General features: G+C 55.5%; 6 protein-coding genes across 6 annotated transcripts; 2 read left to right on the forward strand and 4 right to left on the reverse strand.

The window, feature by feature from the left end:
• Positions 1-195: 195 nt before the first annotated feature.
• JCM15063_003118 (argonaute/piwi family protein) lies at positions 196-3,522 on the reverse strand (the record flags this gene model as incomplete). Its single annotated transcript, XM_076678713.1, has 7 exons — positions 196-1,385; positions 1,445-1,584; positions 1,657-1,928; positions 1,989-2,280; positions 2,345-2,650; positions 2,720-3,353; positions 3,450-3,522. 7 exons carry the CDS (start codon positions 3,520-3,522, stop codon positions 196-198), a joined length of 2,907 nt encoding a protein of 968 aa, XP_076534205.1.
• Positions 3,523-6,140: 2,618 nt separating this feature from the next.
• JCM15063_003119 (uncharacterized protein) lies at positions 6,141-8,519 on the forward strand (the record flags this gene model as incomplete). Its single annotated transcript, XM_076678714.1, has 12 exons — positions 6,141-6,198; positions 6,260-6,423; positions 6,493-6,582; positions 6,694-6,841; positions 6,934-6,954; positions 7,029-7,102; positions 7,173-7,280; positions 7,362-7,458; positions 7,543-7,707; positions 7,780-7,880; positions 7,957-8,240; positions 8,312-8,519. The coding sequence occupies 12 exons, from the start codon at positions 6,141-6,143 to the stop codon at positions 8,517-8,519; spliced, it is 1,518 nt and encodes a 505-aa protein (XP_076534206.1).
• Positions 8,520-9,267: 748 nt separating this feature from the next.
• Positions 9,268-11,770, forward strand: JCM15063_003120 (uncharacterized protein; the record flags this gene model as incomplete). The annotated part of the gene is made up of 5 exons (XM_076678715.1): positions 9,268-10,187; positions 10,257-11,022; positions 11,092-11,235; positions 11,327-11,492; positions 11,568-11,770. 5 exons carry the CDS (start codon positions 9,268-9,270, stop codon positions 11,768-11,770), a joined length of 2,199 nt encoding a protein of 732 aa, XP_076534207.1.
• A 203-nt stretch (positions 11,771-11,973) lies between these two features.
• JCM15063_003121 (uncharacterized protein) lies at positions 11,974-13,253 on the reverse strand (the record flags this gene model as incomplete). Its single annotated transcript, XM_076678716.1, has 3 exons — positions 11,974-12,462; positions 12,636-12,723; positions 12,793-13,253. The coding sequence occupies 3 exons, from the start codon at positions 13,251-13,253 to the stop codon at positions 11,974-11,976; spliced, it is 1,038 nt and encodes a 345-aa protein (XP_076534208.1).
• A 2,997-nt stretch (positions 13,254-16,250) lies between these two features.
• Positions 16,251-18,977, reverse strand: JCM15063_003122 (uncharacterized protein; the record flags this gene model as incomplete). The annotated part of the gene is made up of 9 exons (XM_076678717.1): positions 16,251-16,882; positions 16,949-17,458; positions 17,533-17,667; positions 17,742-17,836; positions 17,904-18,053; positions 18,116-18,366; positions 18,446-18,517; positions 18,590-18,661; positions 18,819-18,977. 9 exons carry the CDS (start codon positions 18,975-18,977, stop codon positions 16,251-16,253), a joined length of 2,076 nt encoding a protein of 691 aa, XP_076534209.1.
• Positions 18,978-19,740: 763 nt separating this feature from the next.
• Positions 19,741-22,843, reverse strand: JCM15063_003123 (uncharacterized protein; the record flags this gene model as incomplete). Its single annotated transcript, XM_076678718.1, has 6 exons — positions 19,741-19,829; positions 19,910-19,960; positions 20,021-20,087; positions 20,157-20,218; positions 20,288-22,205; positions 22,283-22,843. 6 exons carry the CDS (start codon positions 22,841-22,843, stop codon positions 19,741-19,743), a joined length of 2,748 nt encoding a protein of 915 aa, XP_076534210.1.
• Between the last annotated feature and the right edge of the window lie 156 nt (positions 22,844-22,999).

Raw genomic sequence — 22,999 nt, forward strand, 5'->3', positions numbered from 1 at the left:
ATCTGTCAAGCTTTTTGTTGCGTGAGAACCAAAAGAAAAGAGTAAAGCGACGGTATATTGAGGGTGGAGGGACAGAGCACGACAGGGTGAACAGAGATTGGGAATGTGATCTGGATCGAAAACCAGATTTCGATCGAGTTTTCTCCACGGCATCGACCCAAACTTTCTTCTTTCCCTTTCGTGTTCTCGAACCTTCTAGACCCACCAACTGCCCTTGAAGCCTTCACCTCCGTTCTTCTCGAGTTGCTGTTGGATCCACTTGCCTTCTTGTCGGATCGGGCGGCCCGCGCCAGATGAGACGGTAAAGTTGTCGTCGTCCTCGACGTACGAGCGAGCTTTGCCAGCGACAATGTCGGCGTAGTAGGCGACAGGGACGAGCGAGACCGATCGGGTCGCACGGCCAAAGTTGTAGCACATCGAGTTGAAAAGCTTCTCGAGCTGATCCGAGGTGAATCCAATCTCGTCGAGGATACAGATGTAACGGGTAGGCTTGGCAGTTCCCTTGAGACCAGCGTGAGCTTGAAGGTAGAACTCGAAGAGGTACGGGTGGGTGATTCCCGTGTCGACGACAGTTCCAGGAGGGAGGTTTCCAGTTCGGTCCTGATTGGCGGCATTGGCGGCGAAGAAGCGGATGTTGTGCCTCTTGGCACAGACAACGTAGAGCATCTTCGGGTTGTAGTTCGGGTCGATTTCACGACAAGCGGCTTTCATGGCCATGACCTCGGACTGCACGACAGCAGCGAGTTGACCTTCACTGACACCATCGCGGCACACGATGATCTGGGTCGGCTTCTGTCCCTTCGATCGTTTGATCCACTCGAGCAATTGGAGTTTCGTCATCTCCTGGGTGCCTTCAATGATCTCGGTCCTGGCCGACTGCTCCCTGACTTGCGCAGAGTAGTTGTTGCCGCTTCCATCGGTCGTGGCAACGATCGCGGCGATTGACGGACTGACGTCTTCTGCACCAGCACGAGGAGTACCAGCTCCGGTAGAGTGCGTCACGTCGGCTCCGAACATGATGGTCGAGTTGCCAAACTTGGGCAAATCGTTCGGCGAGATGATCGAGTTGACTCCACCAAGCTTGAGGTTGATCTTGAGACAGACGTTACCGCAGTATTGATCGACTCCCTTCGGGTTCGTGATCTTCTTGGCGAGAAGAACTTGAGTCGGAATGGCCACGGGGAAGTCGAAAGCAGCACTCCTCTTGACTGCGTTGTACATCTTGGGATCATGCAAGATGAAGAAAAGGAGCTGAGGAGCAGCATGCTGCGGGTTCGCGGGAGATCTGACAACAGCCTCGGCCGCACGCGAGATCGGGCCTCTGACATCTTCATGGGGAGCAGCCTTGATGATGGCACGCGGCTGAGGAGACTTGATGTTCATGCCTGCGAAATTGAACGAGTATCAGCGACATGCGAGAGTGTGCGAAAGGTGTGCGACTCACCGCGTGCACGGGCTTGCTGCATCAACTGGCCGAAGAAACCTTGGATGGCCTGGTCGGGAAGGCCAGCAAAAACGACGACGGCCCAGTGCTCGAGCGGTTTGCCAGATTGGAAGAACTTGGCGTCTCGAAGGTTCCAGGCGCTGTGCGACCAAACAAAAATGAAGGGTCAGTCGGGCGAATGGAGAATTACAAGCTCTCAAGGACTGTCTTACCCGAATGCGACGGAAGGGTTGGCTCCTCGTCCGGACGAGGGGTGGTACTGGACCTTGGGAGCCGGGAGGGCGCGACCCTTGAGAGGCATCATGGTAGGCTCGATTTCGAGACCCCAAGCTGCGGCGATCGACTTGGGTCCGAACTCGGGCTGTTGGCGGATCTGGTCGATTGCGGCTCGACGTTCGTTGGGGACTTTGGCGGCGACGTTGATCATGTTCGACGCTTGGTTCGACGAGAGTTGGGTGGGAGGAATGCCACGACCATTGAGAAGCTATACGAGAAGCGATCGGGGTCAGCGGGACTCCGCGAGTAAGCACAGAATCAAGCGTACCTCGACGCATTCGAGGGGCACGAATTGTCCGCCGGCGAGCTCGACGACAGGCATGAGGGGGTCGACGGTCTTGTTGTACGCCTTCTTGAAGTAGGCAGCAACGGTGATCTTCTCGCCAGGGGCTTCAGCGCGCTTGGTCGGCACGGCTTGGCCCTTGGCGGCAGCTGCCGCGACAGCGACAGCAGAGACAGCCGGGCCCTTCTTGGGCTTGCCGGGACCGGCGTTGAGCATGAACGTGTGCTGGCCAGCTGGCTGACCGAAGGACTTGATCTGGAAGACGCGCTTGTCGGCACTGACGTGAGCGAGCACAGATAAGTAAGTACACGCGAGCAGGCCGAACAGTCGTTCTGACGCACCGGTGGTTCAAGCGGACCTTGGCAGTCTTGAGCTTGTGGCGAAGCTCTCGGATGTCTCGGTCGGAGAAGGAGGCTGGGGGTGGGCGTCCTCCACCTCCCATGGCACCGCCACGTCCGCCACCGCGACCTCCACGACCTCCACGAGCACCACCTCTGCCACCACGACCTCCTCCAAAGTCTCCGCCTCCCTGTTGGTCGTGACCGAGGATAGCACGGCAGACATGCAGGAGGTTGCCTGCGATGATGTAGGGCGAGAAAGCGGTGTCGAGATTGACCACGATACCGTTCATCGTCGGACGGACAGATCTAAGGAGGAAGCGGGTCGCGAATCCGTCAGCCACAGCGCAAGTCTCAGTAGAATCAGCAGCGACTCACTGGAAGAGTCCGGCCAGAACATGGGCGCCCTCTCCGAGAGGAGTCGCTTGCCTCGTGTCGAAAAACTTGCGGCCTTGCCCACCGACGATCGCACCAGGCTTGCGGAACGAAGCGTGGCGGAGGAGGACATCGAGCGCCATGATTGCGGTCGCAGTTTGGTCATCGAGGTTGCCGATCTTGCGGTGCGAGGTGAAAGTTTCGAGGATAGCGAGGTCGATCTCCTGAGCGAGTTGGAGCTTGACGTCGAATTCGCGAGGGGCGCGGCCTTCAGCCTCGGGGTCGAGCGCGACACGGAAGGTGCCAGTGTTGCCTTGCAGCTTGAGCCTGCCAAGCGTGAACGCATTCTTCCTGCAGTCGAAGCAGGCGCTCGCGAGCGCGTTCGCGAGTTCGGGAGGGTTCGACGCGACAAGCTTGTCCCAGACGGCGATGGATGTCTCGCGGTTCGGACCGTTCGCAGGCACCTTTGGCTTGAACTTGCTCTCGGCGCCCTCCTCCCTCTGCGGCGGAATGAACTTGAAATCGACATCATAGTGGCTGATCACCGCCGACTTTTTGAACCTGAGGCGGTACACGTTCGCCACGATCGAGATGGGTGTTCCCATGGTTCCGCCATTGTCGGGACGTGTTGCGAAGGCTACGCGTCCGCGCGAAGACCTCGTCAGCGCGCTGTTGCCCGCCCGACCGACTGGCGAACAGGAGGTTAGATTGCAAAGAGGCAAATTCGACTCACGGACTCCCTTTTGACCTGGCGTGCCGAGCGTGGTCATGCTCATAGCCCTGAAGGCAGCTTCGATCCCCTCCATCTTGTCTGAGGCAGGCGCGAGGCAGTGGGTGGGTGCGGACTGGAAAAGCGACAAGTGGGGCAATTGGGGCGAGCGAGCCTGTGAAGTACGATCGAGGCTACTCGTGGGCGCTGGAAGCCGACTCGCGCTGTGCAGGACGGTGTTGTCGAGCTGGCGTGAGAGACCGGTAGGCGGGAGAGAGCGATGTCCGCGTGTGAATCGGGGAGCTTGCGCGCAGCCCTTTGTCCTCCGCACGGACCCCCCTCTCCGAGCATGTACTGTCGTCATTCTCGCAGCGCGCAACTCCAGGACTCTCAGCCTGCCCGTCATAAGGCTTTTGCAGCTGTACGGATAGTGGGACGCAAGGTGACAGAAAATTGCTCGGACGGTCTGCATTGATGCTACAAGTCCTGTTCTCGGTCAGCGATTCTCGCGAATACTCGGGCGTCCTCGGTATCAAGGGGAGGAGCTCTGGGATCAAGAATAGATTCTTGGAGGAAACGAAGGAGGACGTTAGGATCGGCACAGCAAGAGGATTGGCGGCAGACCCGAGCTGAACGATGAGGCATGGGCTGCCAGAGGTAATTGTAGCTGAAATAGTACGGTGTTGTAAGTTGTGTTGGCCTTGCACGAAAGAGAATCAACTTCTTCTACTGCGCCGATATCGACAAGCGGGACTTTTACGAAATGTCCGCGATCTTTCATTACGCTGAGATCCCCTCCGAACTTAGGCGGGCAGAGGTGAGTGTCACGAGCTTCAATTGCTCGGCAATTCGGAGGTATATCTTTATGGCGAGTCGTTAGGCACTGACTCGATCGTTTAGTCTCTTAGCCAGACGACTATGTATACTGGCCAGAATCTCAGATCAACCTGTCTGTTGTAAACTCAGTCCCGGTCCTCTTCTGTCAGCACGCAGAAGGTTGCTTCCAATCACCCTGCAGAGCTAAAGCGGTCGTCTCACCGCTCGTCTTTACCCGCTACCGCCTGTCTGAACTGACGAAGAGGGGCTCGAGGATAGGGATGGAAAGGCTCATGAACGCGAGCTTCGAGTCACGTCCGCGGAACATGGGCGGAGACGACCGCTGAAGCTCGAGCCCTTTTCCTCTTTCGCCAGTTCAACCGGATTCTATTCTCTCGCATTCCTGCTTTGGTATCGCTGTGCTACTCCAATGGGATGTGGATTTGCCGAACAGGTTCGTCTCGATTGAATTCACCGCCCGTTGCAACGCTGATCCGCCAGCCCTCGACCCAGATCTTCAACCTGGCTCTCTTGCTACCCCTCGCCCTTGCTGCTATCGTACGCACCGCATACGAGGCGGTCAAGACCAGATCGCTGTGTACTGACAATTGCATCCGAGCGGCACACAGCCGACTGCGTGGTCTGAGGTGACCAACTTTCATGCTTCAGCCGATGTGGCATCAATCGCGACAACTGCAGGAGCGATTTCATCCATCGCCGCTTTCGCCGCTTTCTCGTCCTTGCTGTTTGTTGAATGCTGCAAGTGCGGCGGAATCGATTGTCTGCTTGGGCTTTTCTGCGTGGTGAGTCCGTCGTTACTCAGCTTGTGAAATTCTACTGCAAATGACGCTTGCACACAGTTTACGAGCATCGTCGACACGATCTGCTACGCTGCTCTAGTGTACTACCGCAAGACTGGAATCTTCTGGCAAGTGTTTGCCGCAATAGCATCGCGGTGGCGGATTTTCACTAAAACGTGCGACTCTGACAGCTCCGAGGCTGTGTCATTAACGACGAAAGTGACCAGCGCCTCCTTCGACTGCGACAAGGCCTGGGTGGAATTCATGATCTGGGCGGTCGGTTTTTGCTTGTCGTTTGCGGACATGCAATCGTTCTGACAACTCGCTTTTTCCCACAGTGGCTTGGAATCAGCAGCGTTCTCCAGCTCTCGATCGCCTGCTCGACTGTCGGCTGTCCAAGATTTTCGTCTTCGAATTCCCTGGCCAAGCGGAAGATGAGGACTCTGGCCAAGGGCGGCACGAGGTCAAGCCGCGACAATGTCTCGAGCAGGAGCCTATCTGCGAGCGGATCCAGCGACTCAGAGTCCGATGGAATGCTCGAAGGCTCTCTTTCCGCGAGACGCGGATCTCTGAACAGTGATCCCGACGCGGAAAGGCGGTTTCGAACGTAGGCAGGATAGAGCAGAGTAAGATCGCTGTGAAATGACCAGGGCTTGACGTAGCTTGGGCCGCGTTACGAGCTGCCATGTCGCCTTATGGATGATCCTCGCTGCGCACGTGAGCCGTGAGCACTGTTCGTGGGTTTCTGGGCTTCCCCGCTATCGTTGCTAATCGGTGTTTCGCCCGCATTTTTTGCGGAGTTTTGATCACGAGATCTGCCCGGCGCCAAGACTTTGACCGGTCGAATTTGTTTGGCGAGAACGCTGGCCCAGTGTCCCGATCACCCGTCTTGCCCATGGGGCTCCATCGCTTGAAAGCTTTCGCGGTGGGGATCGCGGGCAGGCGGGGCCGAAAGGAGACCGTGCCTCGAGCTGATCAGAGACAAGATGTCGATTCTCCGGTTTCCTTCCCATCTCCCGCTAACTCGCTTGCCGGACCTACCGACCAGTCCCGTACTTACACCAAGCAACTACACACATCGGTCATCTGAATCAATACAATGAGCTCGAGCGAGCTGGACCACGAGAAAGCTGGTGGAGATTCGAGTGTTCATTACCGTTCGTACTTCCGCTCGTTCTCCACAGGAGTGACCATTGACTAGTATTCAGCGTCCCACAGTTGAAGAGGTTGCGGAAGCTGGCCATGTCGCAACCGACAAGTATGGCAACGCCCTGATTTCGATCGATGAAGCGGCAGAGGCTCGCCTGCGTCGCAAACTCGACTTGATCCTGTTGCCACCGGTCTCTTTGATCTACTTGTTCTGCTTTATCGACCGTGCAAACGTACGTGATCGCGTCCCGGATTGCGCCTACAACAACCCAGAGCTGATGCGCTTCGAATACCGAATACAGATTGGAAACGCGCGTCTGGCAGGTCTGGAGAAGAACCTCAAGCTCGTAGGCTACGACTACAACATTCTCTTGACTGCCTTCTACGTTGCAGTGAGTCTTCTTACGACGAGCGCGGTCCAGTCGAGCAGCCGAACATTTCCACTGGGCCTGCTTCGACCACTTTTCCGTTGCTGACCAAGCTCTTACTTCCCTCCAATGCAGTACGTCGTCGGAGAGATGCCTGCTCAATGGCTCAACAAACGCCTGGGAGTGGGACGAATGATTGCCGCCTGGTGTTTCTTGTTCGGTCTCTTCTCGTTCGTCATGACTTTCGTGCACTCGATGGGTGCCGCGATCGCGGTGCGCTTCCGTGAGTCAAGTTCTGTCACCCTTGTCAGTGTCTGACGGATACAGACCATACTGATACATCCTTGATCCCTCGGCCATGTTGCTCAATGACAGTGCTGGGTCTTGCCGAAGGAGGTTAGTATAGGCCGTCTTCCGACTGGCAGCAAACACTATTGGATCTCAAAACGCTGATTATGATGAATTCGTAGGTGTATTCCCTGGTATCGCCCTGTACCTCTCTAGGTATTACCGCAACTCGGAGCTCGTCTTCCGATTGGCCCTCGTAAGTCCCGAATTTCGTCGTAGACTCGCAATGGCGCAAGAGATATTGACATGCCTGATTCGTCTCACAGTACGTCGTGTGTGCTCCGGCCGCGGGTGCCTTCGGTGGACTGCTCGCTTCGGGAATCTTGCGCATCGACAGCTTCCACAGCACTGAAAGGTGGAGAAACATCTTCTTCGTAAGCTGACGCCTCTCTCATCGAAGGTAGCGCCGCTCTGTAGACTAGCTAACCCTTGACGCTCCTCCCGCCCCGCGATAGATCGAGGGTCTGATTACAATGGGTATCGCCGTCGGCTCCTACTTTGTATTGAGCGACGATCCCCAGAAGGCGAAGTGGTTGAACGAAGAGGAAAAAGGTGAGTCGCCCCGAGCCGAGTCGGAGAGCAGAATTGCTGTCGGCCCGTTGAAGAGAATGCTCACTTTGCCGATATCTACTACAGCGTTGGCTGCGGCTCGAGTCAAGATGGACAACGTCGGAATGCCAAAGGTCATCGATTCGTTGTCGACAAAGGCCATGCTTGACGGCATTCGCAACCCGACAACCCTCATCGCCTCGCTCATTTTCCTGCTCGACAACATTACGGTTCAGGGCTTGGGCTTCTTCTGTAAGCCAGAGCATCTAGAGGGTCAAAGTACTGGGTGATCAGATCGGCTGACACGATTTCTGCGGTTCTTAGTGCCTACGGTCATCCGCACGCTCTTCCCGGGCAAGACGACGATCGCGCTTCAGCTTCGCACGGTCCCACCTTATGTGGTCGGCATGTTCTTCACTCTCGCCGTGAGTGACATGCTCTTGAATGTATTCACTCTGTACGAGCCTCCAACTGATCCAAGCGTGGAACAACAACCTACAGGTGCCATTCGTTTCATGGAAGTCGAACCGACGCCTCGTGTTCATGATTGGCTCTGCCGTACCCATGATGGTCGGCTACGTCATGTTTGTGGCTTCGACCAATGTGCACGTCAAGTACGCAGCTTCGTTCATCATCGCGATGGGAGCGTTCTCGTTCGGACCGTTCTGTACCGCGGTCGTTGCGATCAACTCGACGTCGGACACCGCAAAGGCTTCAGCGCTCGGTACTTGCGTTCTCTTTGGAAACTTGGGAGGCTTGATCGCGACTTGGGTGTTCCTGCCAAAGTAGGTCCAATAGGTCTAGCACTTTCTTGAGCGAGACTCAACGCTGACCGCTCGCTGTTTCTTGCGTACAGTGATGCGCCACGATACCTTCGAGCGAACGGTATCAATCTGGGCACGTCTTCGGGTATCTTTATCCTGTCGATCCTGCTCCTCGTGTACCAGATGCGGCAGAACAAGCAAAAGGAAGCCGGACACGATGACCACCTCCTCGATGGCAAGACCGCCGACGAGATCGCCGTACTCGGGCAGAAGCACCCGGGCTTCCGATTCAAGCTGTAATTGGTATTCGAGGATCTAATTACCACCCGGAGCTTCGATGAAGGTGTCCAGGTCTGTTTATGATATGTCGTGTTGTGGATTTCAATTGCGCCATCGTATTGTAATCATAGGAATAATGACCTAGCGGTACCCATGACTCGCGTTGCAGTGGTGGCGCGGTTGTGAGCTGCAGTGAACGCAAGGACCCGGTGCGAAGGTCCCGGCGAAGTTTTGCGTTTCTTGCTACGCTCTCCTCTCGCGGTTGCACTGTGCGAGAGCGGGATCGAGACAGTACGAACCAGCTGAATGATGACAAGGCCATTCCGATAGTTTTATCGGACCAAGCTGCAACCTGGCATGGCGGAAATGGCTTTCGCGATCTTCCTGCTGGATCAAGTCGCTTAGATTGCTCGGCTCCCACTGTCTCGCGCGAGGCTTTCGCATCCTACTCGTGAAGCAACAGACCAGCTTCGATACAAGTGAACAGACCTGGGCTTAGGATCGCCCCCCCTCGCCCTCGCCCCCGCAGCTCTCCCCCAGTTTCCTCGCGCTCCACCCCACCGATTCCTCTCGCCAACTTGACGTCGGGTGCGACGACTCGTTCAAAACCGCGAATTACCTGTCAAGCGGGCTCACAGATAGCTCAAGCGCTTCGTGTCTACCCCCAGGGGTACGCCTCTCGGCTATCGCACCCGCCCCCTGTGAGCCGACCCGCGCGATCGACTCGACGAGGACACGCAGACGCGAACTGCCTAGACTGCTACTCGCCATGTCAGTCGCTACTCGTACCATGCTCGGTGCACAGCAGGACCTGTACCGCGACAAGGTCGCCAGCGCAGACGACAGGACGGAATCGATCACTCCTTCAACATCCGTCGAGGACTTTGGCTGGAAACGGTACACCATGCGGGATGACCTCGCAGCCGCTCGGCAACGACATGATGGAGAACGCACTGTCACGATCACCCCTCCACCCCGGAAAGACTCGATCGGTGCCGACTCGCGAGATCGCAGCCCGACGCGCTCGTTTCGCACGAACAGCAGGACTTCGAGTATCAACGTAGCTCGCGACGAGACTTCCCCATCTCGAATTCGAGCGGGAGAACCTCTGCTGAGTCCGGCTCGACTTGCCGTGCAAGGTTCGCCCGCGTCAACAGCTCTTCCCGCGACCCCACATTCGCCTTCTGCCCTGCCACGGCTCACGTTCGGCACGAGCGATCCGAACCCGCCACGCTCGAGTTCTCAGGACGTAGCCTCGTCCGCTTCACCTTTGAACGCGAGCACGAACGATTCCCCTGCCTCTTCCGCGTTCTTGTCCAACAGTCGCGATGTCTCGTCTAACACCTTGTCAGCGCAATCCACCTTGTCTGCTGCGACCTCAAATTCGTCCCACTTGCCGGTCCCGCCCGCGTCACCCTACCCTGCTTCGAGCTCGTCGTTCGTCTCGGATCCCGAAGTGACGGCCAGTTGGATCAGGATGCTCTACGCTCGACTCGACGCGCAAGGGGTCAGAGGCGATGGTTGGGACGAAGGCAAGGAACGCACGAGAGATGGCATCATCAACCGAGAGATCGCTGGCAGTGGTCAGAATGCGCTTCAGTCTGTGCCGGAAGAGAAGAAAGCTCCCGACACGCCGTTGAATCAGGATGAGGAAGCGAGGGCAGATCAAGTTCTTCGTCGGGTAGACCGGTCAGTCAGGCTTCTCACTGCAGTCACGAGATGGTTCGCTCACACGACCTTTTTGCAACGGTTTGACAGATATGGCTTCTTCTCTCAATCTCATCCATCCGCTGTCGCCTGTCAACACAATCGTCTCGCGACACTGACACCAAGTGCTTTCGAAAACCTTCCTTCTCTTGGCGGCACGACCTCCAAAAAGTCCTCGCGACGCTCGTCGGCCGTACCTCCCCCTGGTCCTCCTTCAAAACCACAATTGAATCGAGCACATCCGAACCGACAATCAACTGTCTCTCTCTTACCCGCGAGCGCCATCTCTCCCGAACAGACCGAACTCGAAACGAAGCGGATAGCGAAATGGTCCGAGATGCTCGCGGTCGGACGTCGTGACCCGGGAGGCAACGCACAAGATTGGACCGTCTCTTCTTCCTCGTGGTGGAACGGGCGAATACCGGGAGGTGGTGGTGGAGGCGAGAAAGGGAAATATCGAAGGTTTCAACGCAGAGTGTTCAAAGGGATTCCCGATCGATGGAGAAGAGCAGTGTGGGGACTCTTGATGGAGAAGATGACACAAGAGGTGGGATCGAATCGAGCACCGAGTCTCGATCAACTCAAGCGCGAGTACCAACATTTTCTCGAACTCCCCTCGGCTCAGGACGTTCAGATCGATCTCGATGTACCAAGAACGATCTCGGGGCATGTTCTGTTTCATACCCGATACGGGCAAGGTCAACGTGCCTTGTTCCACGTCTTGCACGCGTTTGGACTCCGAAGCGAAAACGTGGGAGGGTACTGTCAAGGCATGGGTGCGATCGCGGCAACTCTGCTATGTTACTTTGAGCCAGAGGTGAGTCTATCCTGCAAACAGCTCTTGATTTTTCAGAGTCTCTAGCTGATTTTGACGCTCGATATGCAGCGAGCGTACGCTGGGCTGTGTCGTCTGTTTGACCAGTACCAGCTAGAAAACATTTTCGAGCCGGGCTTCCCTGGTCTCATGGAGGCGTTCTACGTTCAAGAACGACTAATCGAGTCGCTCATGCCTGCCGTACACAAAGCCTTTGTAAGCATCAAAAGATCCTTTTGCTGTACCGCAAAACTGTTTCTTCGTCCTCCTCAAAATCTGATGTTGACCCATTACATTTCCGTGATAGAACGAACAATACATTTCGACTTCGGCGTACGCAACAAAATGGTACATCACCTTGTTTGCCAATTCGGTGCCGTTCGCGGTTCAACTTCGACTGTGGGACGGGTTCCTTCTTGAGGGACTCGATTTCCTGATCGTAACGGCCGTCGCGATCATCTGGCAATTCCAAGGTGAGCCAGAATCCCAATCTCCACTGGGACGTATATACAATAAATAGAGGATGCTAAAACCTGGATCTCTTGCAGACGATTTCGTCGCTCCCTCGGCTTCGTTCGAGTCGATCCTGTCGACCTTGTCGTCCTACTTTGAGGTCGAGTCGGCCGATGCGTTCCTTCGCTGGATTCGCAAAACGTTGCGTATCAAAGGGCTCAGGGCACAGATGAAAGCGTGGAGGACCGAATGGCGGGGATTCGTCGCAGACGGTTCGAGCGGCGGAAGGGTGACCTGAAACTTGAGAACATCCCCCTAATTCGATCTACTCTCATATGTACTTGCATAGGCTCAGTAACATTCTATAGCCGTTGCAATTCTCAGCATGACATTGCGACTTCATGACGCAGTCTCTCAACAGGAGCACTGGAGGCAGCGAGGACGTAAATTACCGCAAACGAACAAGGGAGGTCTGAACCACCCTCTCATAAACACCTGACCTTAGAGCCCCGGGCCGTATTGCTCGAACAAGCCCTTCAACCTGGCATCAAGCTTCAACTGATCTTCTCGAGCACCTTCGCTCCGTTCCGGCTGCCGCTGCTGAGCTGTTGGGATATCGTAGTGCATGGAGAGGAAGTCGAGGCGCTCGTGCTTCAGTTCGAATTCGCACCAGTCTCGGGCCAGATCGTCAAAGGCCTCGTCGAACGGGTCGAATACATTCATTGCCGACCAGATCAGCCGATCCTGATCCCATTCATTCCACCACGGATGGCCCGTCGTGCCATTGCGAATTTCCTTTTCATCCGCTTCGTCCACTTCGTCGTCTTCGGGCTTGGGCACGGTTCTGCTGAATCCAAGTCCTACCAGAGTCCAGGACCTGACGCTTTGGTCAGCTGAAGATTGGAGAAGCACAAATTGATCGAGGTCGCAAAGTGCATGTTTGATGCCGAACTCGTGCAGGCGGTTCTGGAGTCGCAAGGCGGCGCATGTCTGTGATCAGTCCGAGGTCAGCAATGCATGATATTCTCGACGAGCGAAAAAAATCATGGACGTGCGATATCATCGAATTCCTCAAAGGTGAGAGAGTCCAGTTTGACCTCCCTCTCTAGATATTTTGGGACTGAAATCCCCTTTCGCTTGTACTCCAGATCCTCGAGGACAACCCCAATCGAGACCTCGCCCGAAGGTTGCTGAAAGGGATAAAATCCGTAGCAGAGTGGGATGTCTGATCCTTGCAAGTCTCGCGCCACACTGCAACATCGGAGAGTTCAGACCATGAAATGCTTCGTACTTGATTGGGTAAGGATGTTTCAGACTGACCTATATGCGTACGATTCCGCTTGTCGAACAGTCTTCGCGGTATGTAGGCCCAATTCGCCTCGCTCGCGCCAATATCGCCAGTAGGGAAAAAGCGATTCCTGGTATAGCTTGAGAACGACGGGAATCCTCGCATCCTCGTCTCGTGGGGCTGCTATGGCCCTCCAGATTTGACTGTAACGATACGTGCCCGCGTGGAGCGGTTCGACGAGCTCGAGCCGCCACGGTTGCGCCGCGACTCCCTCACGCGGGTCCAACAGTCGCGATTCAAGTCGGCGAAGAGGACTCGGGGAGATGGAGCGATCGTGTGGGTAATCGGAAGGAGGGTGACTGCCTGGCTCGAGCGAGCTGCCAGTCCACGCTAGCTCTGTGCCGACTTGGAGAGGAATCACTTCCGCGCGACGCTGCCGAGCTTTGTATTCTTCGACCGACGGTCGGCTTTCTTCAGAGGCAGAGGCGGGCATAACTTGTGACTGTACGGGCTGTTGTCAAGAGGGAACGTAAAGCAGATGAAGCAGAAGGGGCTCCTGACACACGCATGCCTTCTGCACACAGACCTTTGGCTCCCGAGCCGCTTTTACTTTGCGAGGCCCGCAGAGTGCATTGACAAGGGGCTTCCTCTGCAAGGTATTGAAAGGGTTCAAAGTGCGCGCCTTTTGCGCACAGGCCGCTGGCTCTCGAGCCGCTTTTTCTTGGCGAGACGGGCAAAGCCTTCGTGCACCTCAAGACGCTTCCTTCACACTTTCCTCCACTCTTTCCTCCACTCTTTCCTCGCACAAGATGCCGGGAGATAGCTTCATCGCGGTTTCACGCTTCCGAAACCCTTTTGGCCAGCCGGCTCGCCCTGAATCGCCTTCTCGTAGACCCATTATCTCAAGTTGTGGATCCGTGTTCATCCCGGTTGCTCGAGGTCATGGATCCACACTCACTCTACTGTCAACAAGCAAGCTCGAACGGACGCGCAGAGCCCTGCAAGCGCGCTTGAGTGTGAGTACTATCGGGCGGCACAATCCGAATGAGCTTACGGTCTGTCCGTACGATCGTTAGACTTCACCGTCATTGTCCGGCGAGGAGGACTTTCAGTTCAAGGAAAAGGCACGTCTGTTATCAAAACGATTAGCAAAAGTGCCAAAGCTTCAACGCCGTGAACGTGCAAAAGTGACAATCGCCCGCAATCTTATGCTACAACTCCGGTCCTGTCAATACCTGCGACATACCGCAACGATAAAAGTCAATAACATCGGGAAGGACTATCAGACCTTCACGGGGCGAAGTTTCGAAATCGGCGCGTGGGAAACTGTGAGGCCCGTTACACATCAACTTGCGTTCCTTGATCTCGTCGAGCACAGTCCATTTGTGGAAATCTCGCCCCAAAATAGACGGATCCTCCTCAACGAGACAGATATCAGGTAATTCAACTTCCTCTAAGCTCATGGTAGAGGACGAGCGGCACTCTCCAACTTTTCTTTGGTCGGTGCAGAGAGGCTTTCGGCGCGAACGTGCTTGTAATATTACCCGAAATAGTCCGGCTCTTTCTCGACGTCAAATATCAGCAAAAATTCGAGATCCAGCTTTTTTGCGAGCACGCGACGGCCCTACCCCCGAATCCAGGGTCGGATACTGAACAACGGCGTGAGACTTCTGCTGTTTTCTCCATGCTTTTCAATCGTTCAAACATGCCTGAATTGACCCTGATTCTGCTGAGCTAGGGGTTCGCATTGACTACTTGTTCATGCTTGTAGTCCGTCAGGAACACGTTTCTGAGCTTGAGAAGCTTGAACTCCAGATTCCGCTGCTTGGAATAGAGGTCAAGGTGAGATAAGGCACGCATCATCGTTCGAAAGCCTCTCCTGACAACGCTGTGACCACCCGAATTCTAGCGCCACGACTTTGTCAAACACAATGAGTGGGCGGGAAGAAAACCCGGTCGCGCTAGGCTGGCGAAATTGCATAAGAACGTCCAAAAACTCCTTCCTCAAGTGCTGCTGTTAGTTTATCCACCCGTCACAAGCTCAACGCAATTTGAGCTGACGGTCCCACATTCGCATTCACGTGCCGGTGGCAGGTATGCCGATGTCTTTCGCTGCAAGCGGATGCTCTTGACGGATTACTCCGATAGTATCATGTGCGACATCGGCTACGAGGATATCAGCGACGGGCAAGGGTCTGAACCCAAGGAAGGCGACATTCCGCTAGCATATCGCCCAATCACGGGTTCGTCCGCCCTGTCAAGTCCAAATGTCAAAGATATCTATCATTACGGGCCTCGCTTGGCTCTGGCATTCGAGCTTCACGGAGCGTTGAAGGATCTCGGTCTCCTTCCCATCAAAGTGTGTAGAAACTTTCGCTGCTTTCTTTTTGGCTGAGACTGATGAATCGTCTCGCGGTGCTCTGGAAAGGCTTACAGCGATCCGAAGGAACGGATACTCGATGTGATTTTCTCGCATTTCTGCTCTACCAGCCAAGAATCAACTGACTCGTCTCGCTTCGCTGTTTTTTTTTTACCCCAGAAACGGATTCAGAAATATCTGTCGCCGTCGCCGTCGCCGTCGCCGTCGCCGTCGCCGTCGCCCCCAAATCGTCAGCGAGCCGATAGTGCTGTAGACCTCACGGATCAAACTCCACGAAATCGAGGGTGAGGGACAGGGGGAAAGACCAGATCAGAGAGACCCGGTTCATTGCTGCGAATCGAGCTTGAACGATCAAATAACGGCTGTATACACTACGAGGATTCCATCTTAGCTCCGGCTAGGAGCGCCAAGTTGCGCGGAGAGAATTTGACTTCGAGGACCGGCGTTCGCTTCGTGGCGAGGGTTGCCAATAATTCTCACCGATAGCAGGTTCATCAGTCATTACGCCAAGAACGCCGTCTCGACAAGGGGAAGCTCACCAGAGATCGTTCTCTCTGTCCGAATTGCCCGCTCTCGAAGAGTCTTTCTTTCAACTGATCCTTCTTGGCGAGCGCGCAGAGCTTTCTCGGTTTTTTGAAGTCGGCCAAAGCGGTACTCGATTCGGATTCCGATGGTGACGAGAGGACGTCCCACACTCGTACGATCTAATCCGAAGAGTCCGCCAAGAGCACAGTCGCTTCGACCGAGAACGACCAGAAATGGATCGAGGAAGTGGCATCAGTCAAGGTCTTTTGAATCGTCCCCGGAGTGAGGCTCCAAAGCTTAATCAGATTACATTGTTTGCAGAAAAAGCTGACGAAAGAACCACCGACCGAGAAAAATCGCAGAAAGACGCGACGAGAACCGCGCATTCTCAGTCCAAAGATCTGATCAGCATTTCTTGCTATTTTGGAAACGATGCGATGCCCTCCGTAAGAAGTCAGTACGGGAAGGGTAGAGAGACGTTCATGACATGTGACATGAGGAGGGAGAGACAGGTGAATTGTAGTGATGACAAAGGGATATAGGATACAAGAAAATGAAGGATCAGGAAGAGGGTTTCAAGGAATTTCAGAGTTGGTCTCGCGTATCGTACTTGTCCAACCTTGTTCTGAGTTCGTGATCTCCTTCATCTTCATCATCGGTGTGATTCTCTTCGTGACCGCTCACAAGCGCCTCACTCTCGATCGCTTCGAGATCTGCTGGACCTTTGGGTCTCGATCCTCGATGCGCATGATTCGTGTGACTCGTGTTGTCCGATGTCGTACGACTCCGCGATCTTGATCTCGGTCGAGCGAATGCCGGTAGTGCGAATCGATGTCGAGTCGGACTTGTAACGTTGGCCCCTACCAGGTTCACACCTGATCTCGAATCTGAACCGATCGAAGGTTCCTCCTGGATTGTGGTTGAAGAAGGGAATTTGTGTTGACCTGGAGAACGGGGGAACCGACCTGGTACCGCATCGTTCGAACTGTCGGATCGGGCCGAGTACGGATCGGCGTAAGCGCTCGTCGCAAACACTGAACCGCTTCTCGCGGCCGTGAACGTTTCAGAGTCGGTCGATTTGGGAGACGGGATCGGAGGCGAGGTAAAGGTCGCTGCTGACAGGTCGCCTGCATCAGGGACTGGAGGTGGGAGGTGCATGTGCGAACCGTCTGCCCGGATCTGAGTCGTGTGGTATTCGTCTCCACTTCGAGCACCATCTGTACAAGCAATCACAGAGAGTGAGCTCATCTGTCGCCGATGGGTTCAGGAACAGCAGAGCTCACATTGGTGAATCCGATCCTCCTCTGCAAACTTGAGTGTTGCCGACCTTGGAGGATTTGGCAATCCTGGAGAAGGTATTCCCGAATGTAACGAAATCTTGTCGTTCGCGTCGTACGGCATCGGTTCGTCATAGAGTTGATGCCGTGTCAACAAGTTCATACCCATTTCCTGAGGTCCACTGCCCAACGCTCCCGGTGCACCGTTGCGCACTCCCTGTCCAGTGTTCCTCCGCCTCATGACTTCGTTCGGATCGAATCCACTGTCGGCTCTTGAAGACGCTCTCGACATGCCTCGACGCATCGACATTGCACGGTGAATTGATCCGATCGCACCGGCCGTGCCTCGCAGCGTGTCGATTCCTGGGTCTTCGAAATCAAGTCCCTTCTCGCGCGCGTCGAGCCCGTCGTGTTGAGATGCTTCCGCACGAGAAGCCGACAAGAGTACGGTCGAACGTCGGTCGAGCACTTGCGATTTGATCTCGTTCGGATCGATCTTGGACAATTGCAACAGCGCTGAGAAAAGATCTATGCATCAGTTTGCCACACGAGCGATGCTTTCGAGGTGGAGAGCAGAAGGCTGGACTGACTGATCCCAACGCAAATAACCAGGAAGCCCATAACGACTGTGACAATATCGGTTGCAGGAATGTGGAAGCCCTTGGACAAGATGATCGAAGTGACGAGAGTCGCGCTCGTGAAGAGAACAAAGTATGTCGGCGTAACTGAGGTGGGCAAGAAAAGGCAGGTCAGGCTTTCTGATACCAGTCTAAAAGGAATATGTCCAGAGGGGTCTCACCCATCGCTGTGTTGAACAATGCAAGCGCTTTGTTGAGATAGATGACTTCTGATACGAGGGTGATCACGACGAATCCGAGCAAGAACCAGAAGAACCTGATCCGAGAGCAGGCTTTTGGATCAGCTTCGGCATTCATGGGTCACATGAGGAGGACAGACTCACCAATGTTTCACTTGGTTGTCGCCACGAATGGAAGTCAAAATTGAAGCTCCCAGTCCCGACGTGCATGCGACCGATAAGCCTCCGAGCAGGGAGCAGATCGAGATGTAGACGAGCATGTGCTTTTTCCCGTATTTGGGCGCAACGAGAAAGCTGTCCAGTAATTCACGTGAGCATCAACGCCGAAAATGAAGGTAATGACAAGGAAGACTGACATGAGCGATAGCGAGGCAACGATCACCAAGCCTGCCCAGACCAAAAACCCTGGAGACAGGAACAATTTCTGAAACTCCTTGATTGTAGAAGCAGTTTGCTCTTGAGGTCCGTTGAGCGCGATGACAACCGCACCGAGGATGCAGAGGGCCGATCCGAGCCAACCGAAGGTCGTGAGCCTTTCGTTAAGGAAAAAGTGCGAAAGCACGTTCGATACGACCACTGAGATGGCACCTAGCGGAGTGACAAGGATCTGCAAGCATAAATCGAGCGAATCAGCTTTGAGTAAAAGCTGTTGTAGACAGGGAAATGCAAGTAGGAAAGGGATGTACCGCATCGACGAATGAGTACGCTACAAGGTTGAGCAGTTCTCCCAGGATCATAATGATCATTCCTGTCCACCACTACAGAGCTTGATATCAGTATCGGAGACGATTGACCGATAACGAATGAGTTCAGACCAAATTTTTACGCACCATCCATGATTTCAGGTAAGGCAAACCCTCTCCAGCGGCCTTGCCAGACTTGTTTTGAGCTGCGAGAAGACCCTGTTTCGACACAAAGTACAGTCAGTCGCAGTTTTGCCTCATCTCGTTCGTCTGCACGGGACTCGGCCAGTTCAGCGACTGAAGCCTCCCGAGCGCATTGACGCTGGACTGCTTGGCTGCTCGCCACTGACGACGTAGAGCTGGAGACAAGACGTACCTTTTTCTTGAGCACGAAACTACCACCAATGAAAATGCCACTGCCGACTGCGAGCAAGACTCCGATCACTTTGTAACTCGCGGGCGACGTGCTCGCTCGGTCTGAGGATGAAAGGGTTGCGGTCGCCGAGGCGATTATTGATGACGATGAAGACGACATGTTCTTCTATCCGCTGTGACAGCAATGGATCGACGACGAGCGGAAAGGAGGGTTGTCGTCGACGAGGCGGTGAAGTCGAGCGCGAATCGATCCAAGGCGGTGAGCAATCGGCTTCGATGTGCGGTCGAGCACTCGCGTTTGATGTTCAAGATCGTTTGAAGTTGGTACAGAGGCAATAAGAGCGAGTGAGGCGGTGAAAAGAGGGTCGTGAGAGAGCGCAGTTTGCTGCGGAATGCGAACGGGTCGCTCGAACCGGTGAGGCGGAAGGCACGTCTCGGAAGTCAAGTCGGTCACACCCGCGTATGAAGCCTACTGTAGCGGCTGTACGCTTTAAGGACTGGAGAGTGTCGGACCCAAGGGGGAAAGGCCGGATCTGATCAACCGATGACCTTTGGGTCTGGGCCGAGTAAAGGCTGATTGCTTTCCGAGCGCCGTCGTGGAACAAAGATCTATGCTTGCTGATACCGTCGGGTCGTCGACGGCCGAGTTCTGTCGCGTAGGGCCAGCCAAGGGATGAGCGAACGTTGACGTTGTATGTCCCGCGTTGACGAACGAGCGCGTGCGGCTAATTTCGAAATCGCTCTCGACAATTTTCCAACAGAATGTCGACAGCACGACCTGCATGGCAGCGCGCGCCTAAATCCAGCAAGAGCTCACGCAGACGTTCCAAATTTTAGCCGACGAAGGAGAACCAATTTGGGCGCCCTTTGCTCTCTCGCGAGCGCGAGGTCCCCGTCACGTGAAGGCACAAATTTCCGTCGTTTCAGAGAGCGACCGCGGCCCCTTTCTCGTCAAAGACATATCCTTCCGCCTCGAGCTGCTTGACACAAGCCTGTCCAACCTCACTACGATCTGAAACCCCGAGTCGCACGTACGAGACGCAAGTCAGCAAGAGTACGCAGACGAGAAACCCGGAAATAGAGTAGACTGACGATGCCGATGTAATGCGTCAAGCCGGACAAAGTCTCGCTTGCATGGCGAACCTGCACGTACCGGAATCAGCACGCTTGATCACGGTTACCACAAGAGGATCTCTCACATACAGTGGTACTTGCGCACTCCGAGATGTAAAAGCTCGTGGCGCTTACAGTCATGAGCTCGAGCGAACGCCTGGCAATCGTCGAAAGCAGTGAGCATCAAAACTTGGCGAGGAGAAAACAATCAGAATCAGGTTCCTACTTTGTCGCATCCTTCGTACGAACACTTGTACGGCTTCTCTCCATTGTGCGCCCGTTGATGCCCTATAAGCATCGTATCGATTCAGCGTATGGCACTCGGAAAATGTGCTGAGCATAGATGCTTGAGCTCACCTCTGAGGTTGTACCTTCTCGTGAACGTTTCTCCGCACAGTTCGCACACGAACTTGGCAACCGCGTTCGCATTCCTCCTCCGTTTGGCGGCATCGATCGTTGCCTGCGTCGTTTTGCTCCTTTCCGAGAATCCGTCGTCGCTTACTTGTCTCTTGGCTCTACCTTTCGTCGCGCCTCCTTTCCTCCCCTTCCCTCGAGCTCGTTTCAGACTCGATCCATCTGCTTCTTCCTCGTCTTCTTCGTCCTCGTCTTCCTCGTCCTCTCGATCGTCTTGTTCGCCCTCTCCCTCGTCATCGTCGTCTCGATCAATCATCATTCGGTCGTCACCATCATCTTCGTCACCCTCGCGTTTGACGACCGTTCTCGAAGGTCGTCTTCGACCCAAGCTTCTTGCATTCCCTCCTCGAGGTCCAGCGGCCGTAAGACCATCGTGCGCAGTCGTCATCTTGCCGGACGGGGGAGGACTCGGCAATTGGTGGTGCGACAACGGAGTGTGGTACACGTAAGAAGGATGAGTTCTCGCCGTTGGACCGCTCGTGCCGTTCCCGACTGAAGCTTGTTGACCGGCAGTGGCAGCAAGGTACGCCGAGGTGCCTCCAGGAGACGGATCTCGCGACGATGCCGAAGCGGACGAAGCCATGCGAGCCGCGTGCGACATTGGGCGAGGCGGGTATGCAGACGTCGAGGCTTGAGGTTGATGGTGAAGTGGGAGCGGTGGAAGACCCGGGGAGTGCGCCGTCGCAGCACCGTAAGCTCCGTACGGCATGTTCGTATAGGGGGAAGGGTACTGGGCGTACTGAGGCGGTGGAGGAGGGAGGTAGCCAGCGGCAGCGGCAGCAGCGTGAGCAGGGTCGGTCGGGTTGAACGCGATCAGCGCAGCACTCGCCAAGAGCGCCGCTTGGTTCGCTAGGTATCCTTGATCAGGGCCCGGTTGAGGGTACGGCTGCGGGTACGCCGACGAGACGGGAGGTACAGGCAGAGACGGGTGCGCTTGAGCATACGGTGATTGGGAGGGTGCGAATGGCGAACCGTTTTGTGAGGCGTATTCGGGGGCGCTTGTCGGGAGGCTCTGTTGCGCGAGGAAGGGCGACCCGGCTTCTTTCGGAGGGATTGGGGAGGCGCCGGAAGGAGTGGGCGTGGTTTCCTGAGGAGGCTGTGGTAGCGCCAGAAGACCGTCTGCAGCGGTCGAGCCCGAGGCTTGTGGCAGAATCGAAGGCAGTAAATGCGAGAAATCATCGGATTTTGACGGGCGATGGCCAGCGCCTTGACTTCTCGCTCGGCGACCCCTTGAGCCTTGTTCGGGTACGTTGAGCAGGGCAGATGCGAGGTAACTCCGTGGTGTAAGTTCTCGCTGGTTCGAAGACGCCAAGCGTGCGAGGCGGGCTGCGCTCGATTCGCCCGGTTTCGAGCTGTCAAGATCCAACGCTGAAAGTGGATCAGCCGCAAGAGAAGTGGATCCAGCAGTCGCTCGAGGAGGGGAACGCCAAGTATCGGTCGGGTTCATGGCAAATTGTTGATCGATTGGCGTTGGCGGAGCGACATGCGCAGCGAACGTCGGACCATCTGTCACGACTGGAGGAGGGTCGACATACACTCCGACTGGCAGGTTCGAGTGGGGAAACCCGAGACTGTCCAGTCGCATGATTTCGGTATCAGATTTCGAACGGCGCCGTTGCGGCGGAAAAGCGGGGATCCTCAGCGTATCGCCTCTGTTCGTACGGCCTGATGGATTGGAGACATCGTTACCAAGGCTCGAACTTGTTCCTGGCGCGGTCGAAGTCACCGGTATGAAAGATTCGGGTTCTGACGAAACGATGTTTTGTCCGAAGAGAGGCAGACCAGACGTCGGCGTCGACGCCGAGAGTGGAGAAGAGACGGTAACGGTTGACAGTGACCCAAAACTGGGGAAACTCGAGTTCTGGAACATTGAAGGCAAAGGTATTCCTGCTCAGCCTGGAGATGGCCAACATGTTCTGACCAGGTACTGGTGCTCACAGGAGTTTTGGATGCCCACAGTCCGAGCACGCGTTCCAGCTCGAGCGTACCTTGGCCTTTCGGACGCGGCTTCGTTGCTTCAGGTGTAGGGCGGGTGAGCGAAACAGTCGGACCACCAGGGATCTCGAGCTTTGCAAGTGCTGGAGGCGAAGCCTTTGGTGGTGACCCCGACACGTTTGGCGATTCCGCACTGGCGTTCTCTAGCGGAGTCGAGGCGGCTGCGACCTGTGCTTCCCCGTTTGATGCGAGCACGGCCCGTTCGGACACGGTGGATCGTGTGGCCGAATATGCCGGAGTGGCAGGGCGCGCGCGCTCTGCCGTAGGCGAGCTGGCGTAGTTGAGGAACGAGCTGAATCCCGACGAGTTGCGAGTATAGGCGTAGGGTCTCTGCGTAGCGACAGTCGTGCCATTCGTTCCAGTTCGCGGCACTGCCATGGCCACATCCCGATCTCGCTCGTTCACTTGGCCATCGGATTCAGCTCCGTCTGCCATCGAGTCGAGAGGCGCCGTGTTTGCTGAGACGCGAGGTTCCTCGGGGGCGGTGTTGTCGAGAGAAGCCATTTCAAAGACGTGTATTCGATTGATTGTGATTCCGATGCGGTGATGGCAAGGAGAGGTAAGGTTCTGCAGCCACTTCTATCGAGCTGTTACGCTAAACGTCGATGCCGGGGACCGGGTTGGAGCGAAAGCGAAAGCGAGAAGGAGGCGCTCCAGTCC

The sequence above is a fragment of the Sporobolomyces koalae genome, assembly GCF_050403365.1.
Source record: "Sporobolomyces koalae JCM15063 DNA, S_koalae_JCM15063T_v1_ctg16, whole genome shotgun sequence".
NCBI classification, from domain to species: Eukaryota; Fungi; Basidiomycota; class Microbotryomycetes; order Sporidiobolales; family Sporidiobolaceae; genus Sporobolomyces; species Sporobolomyces koalae.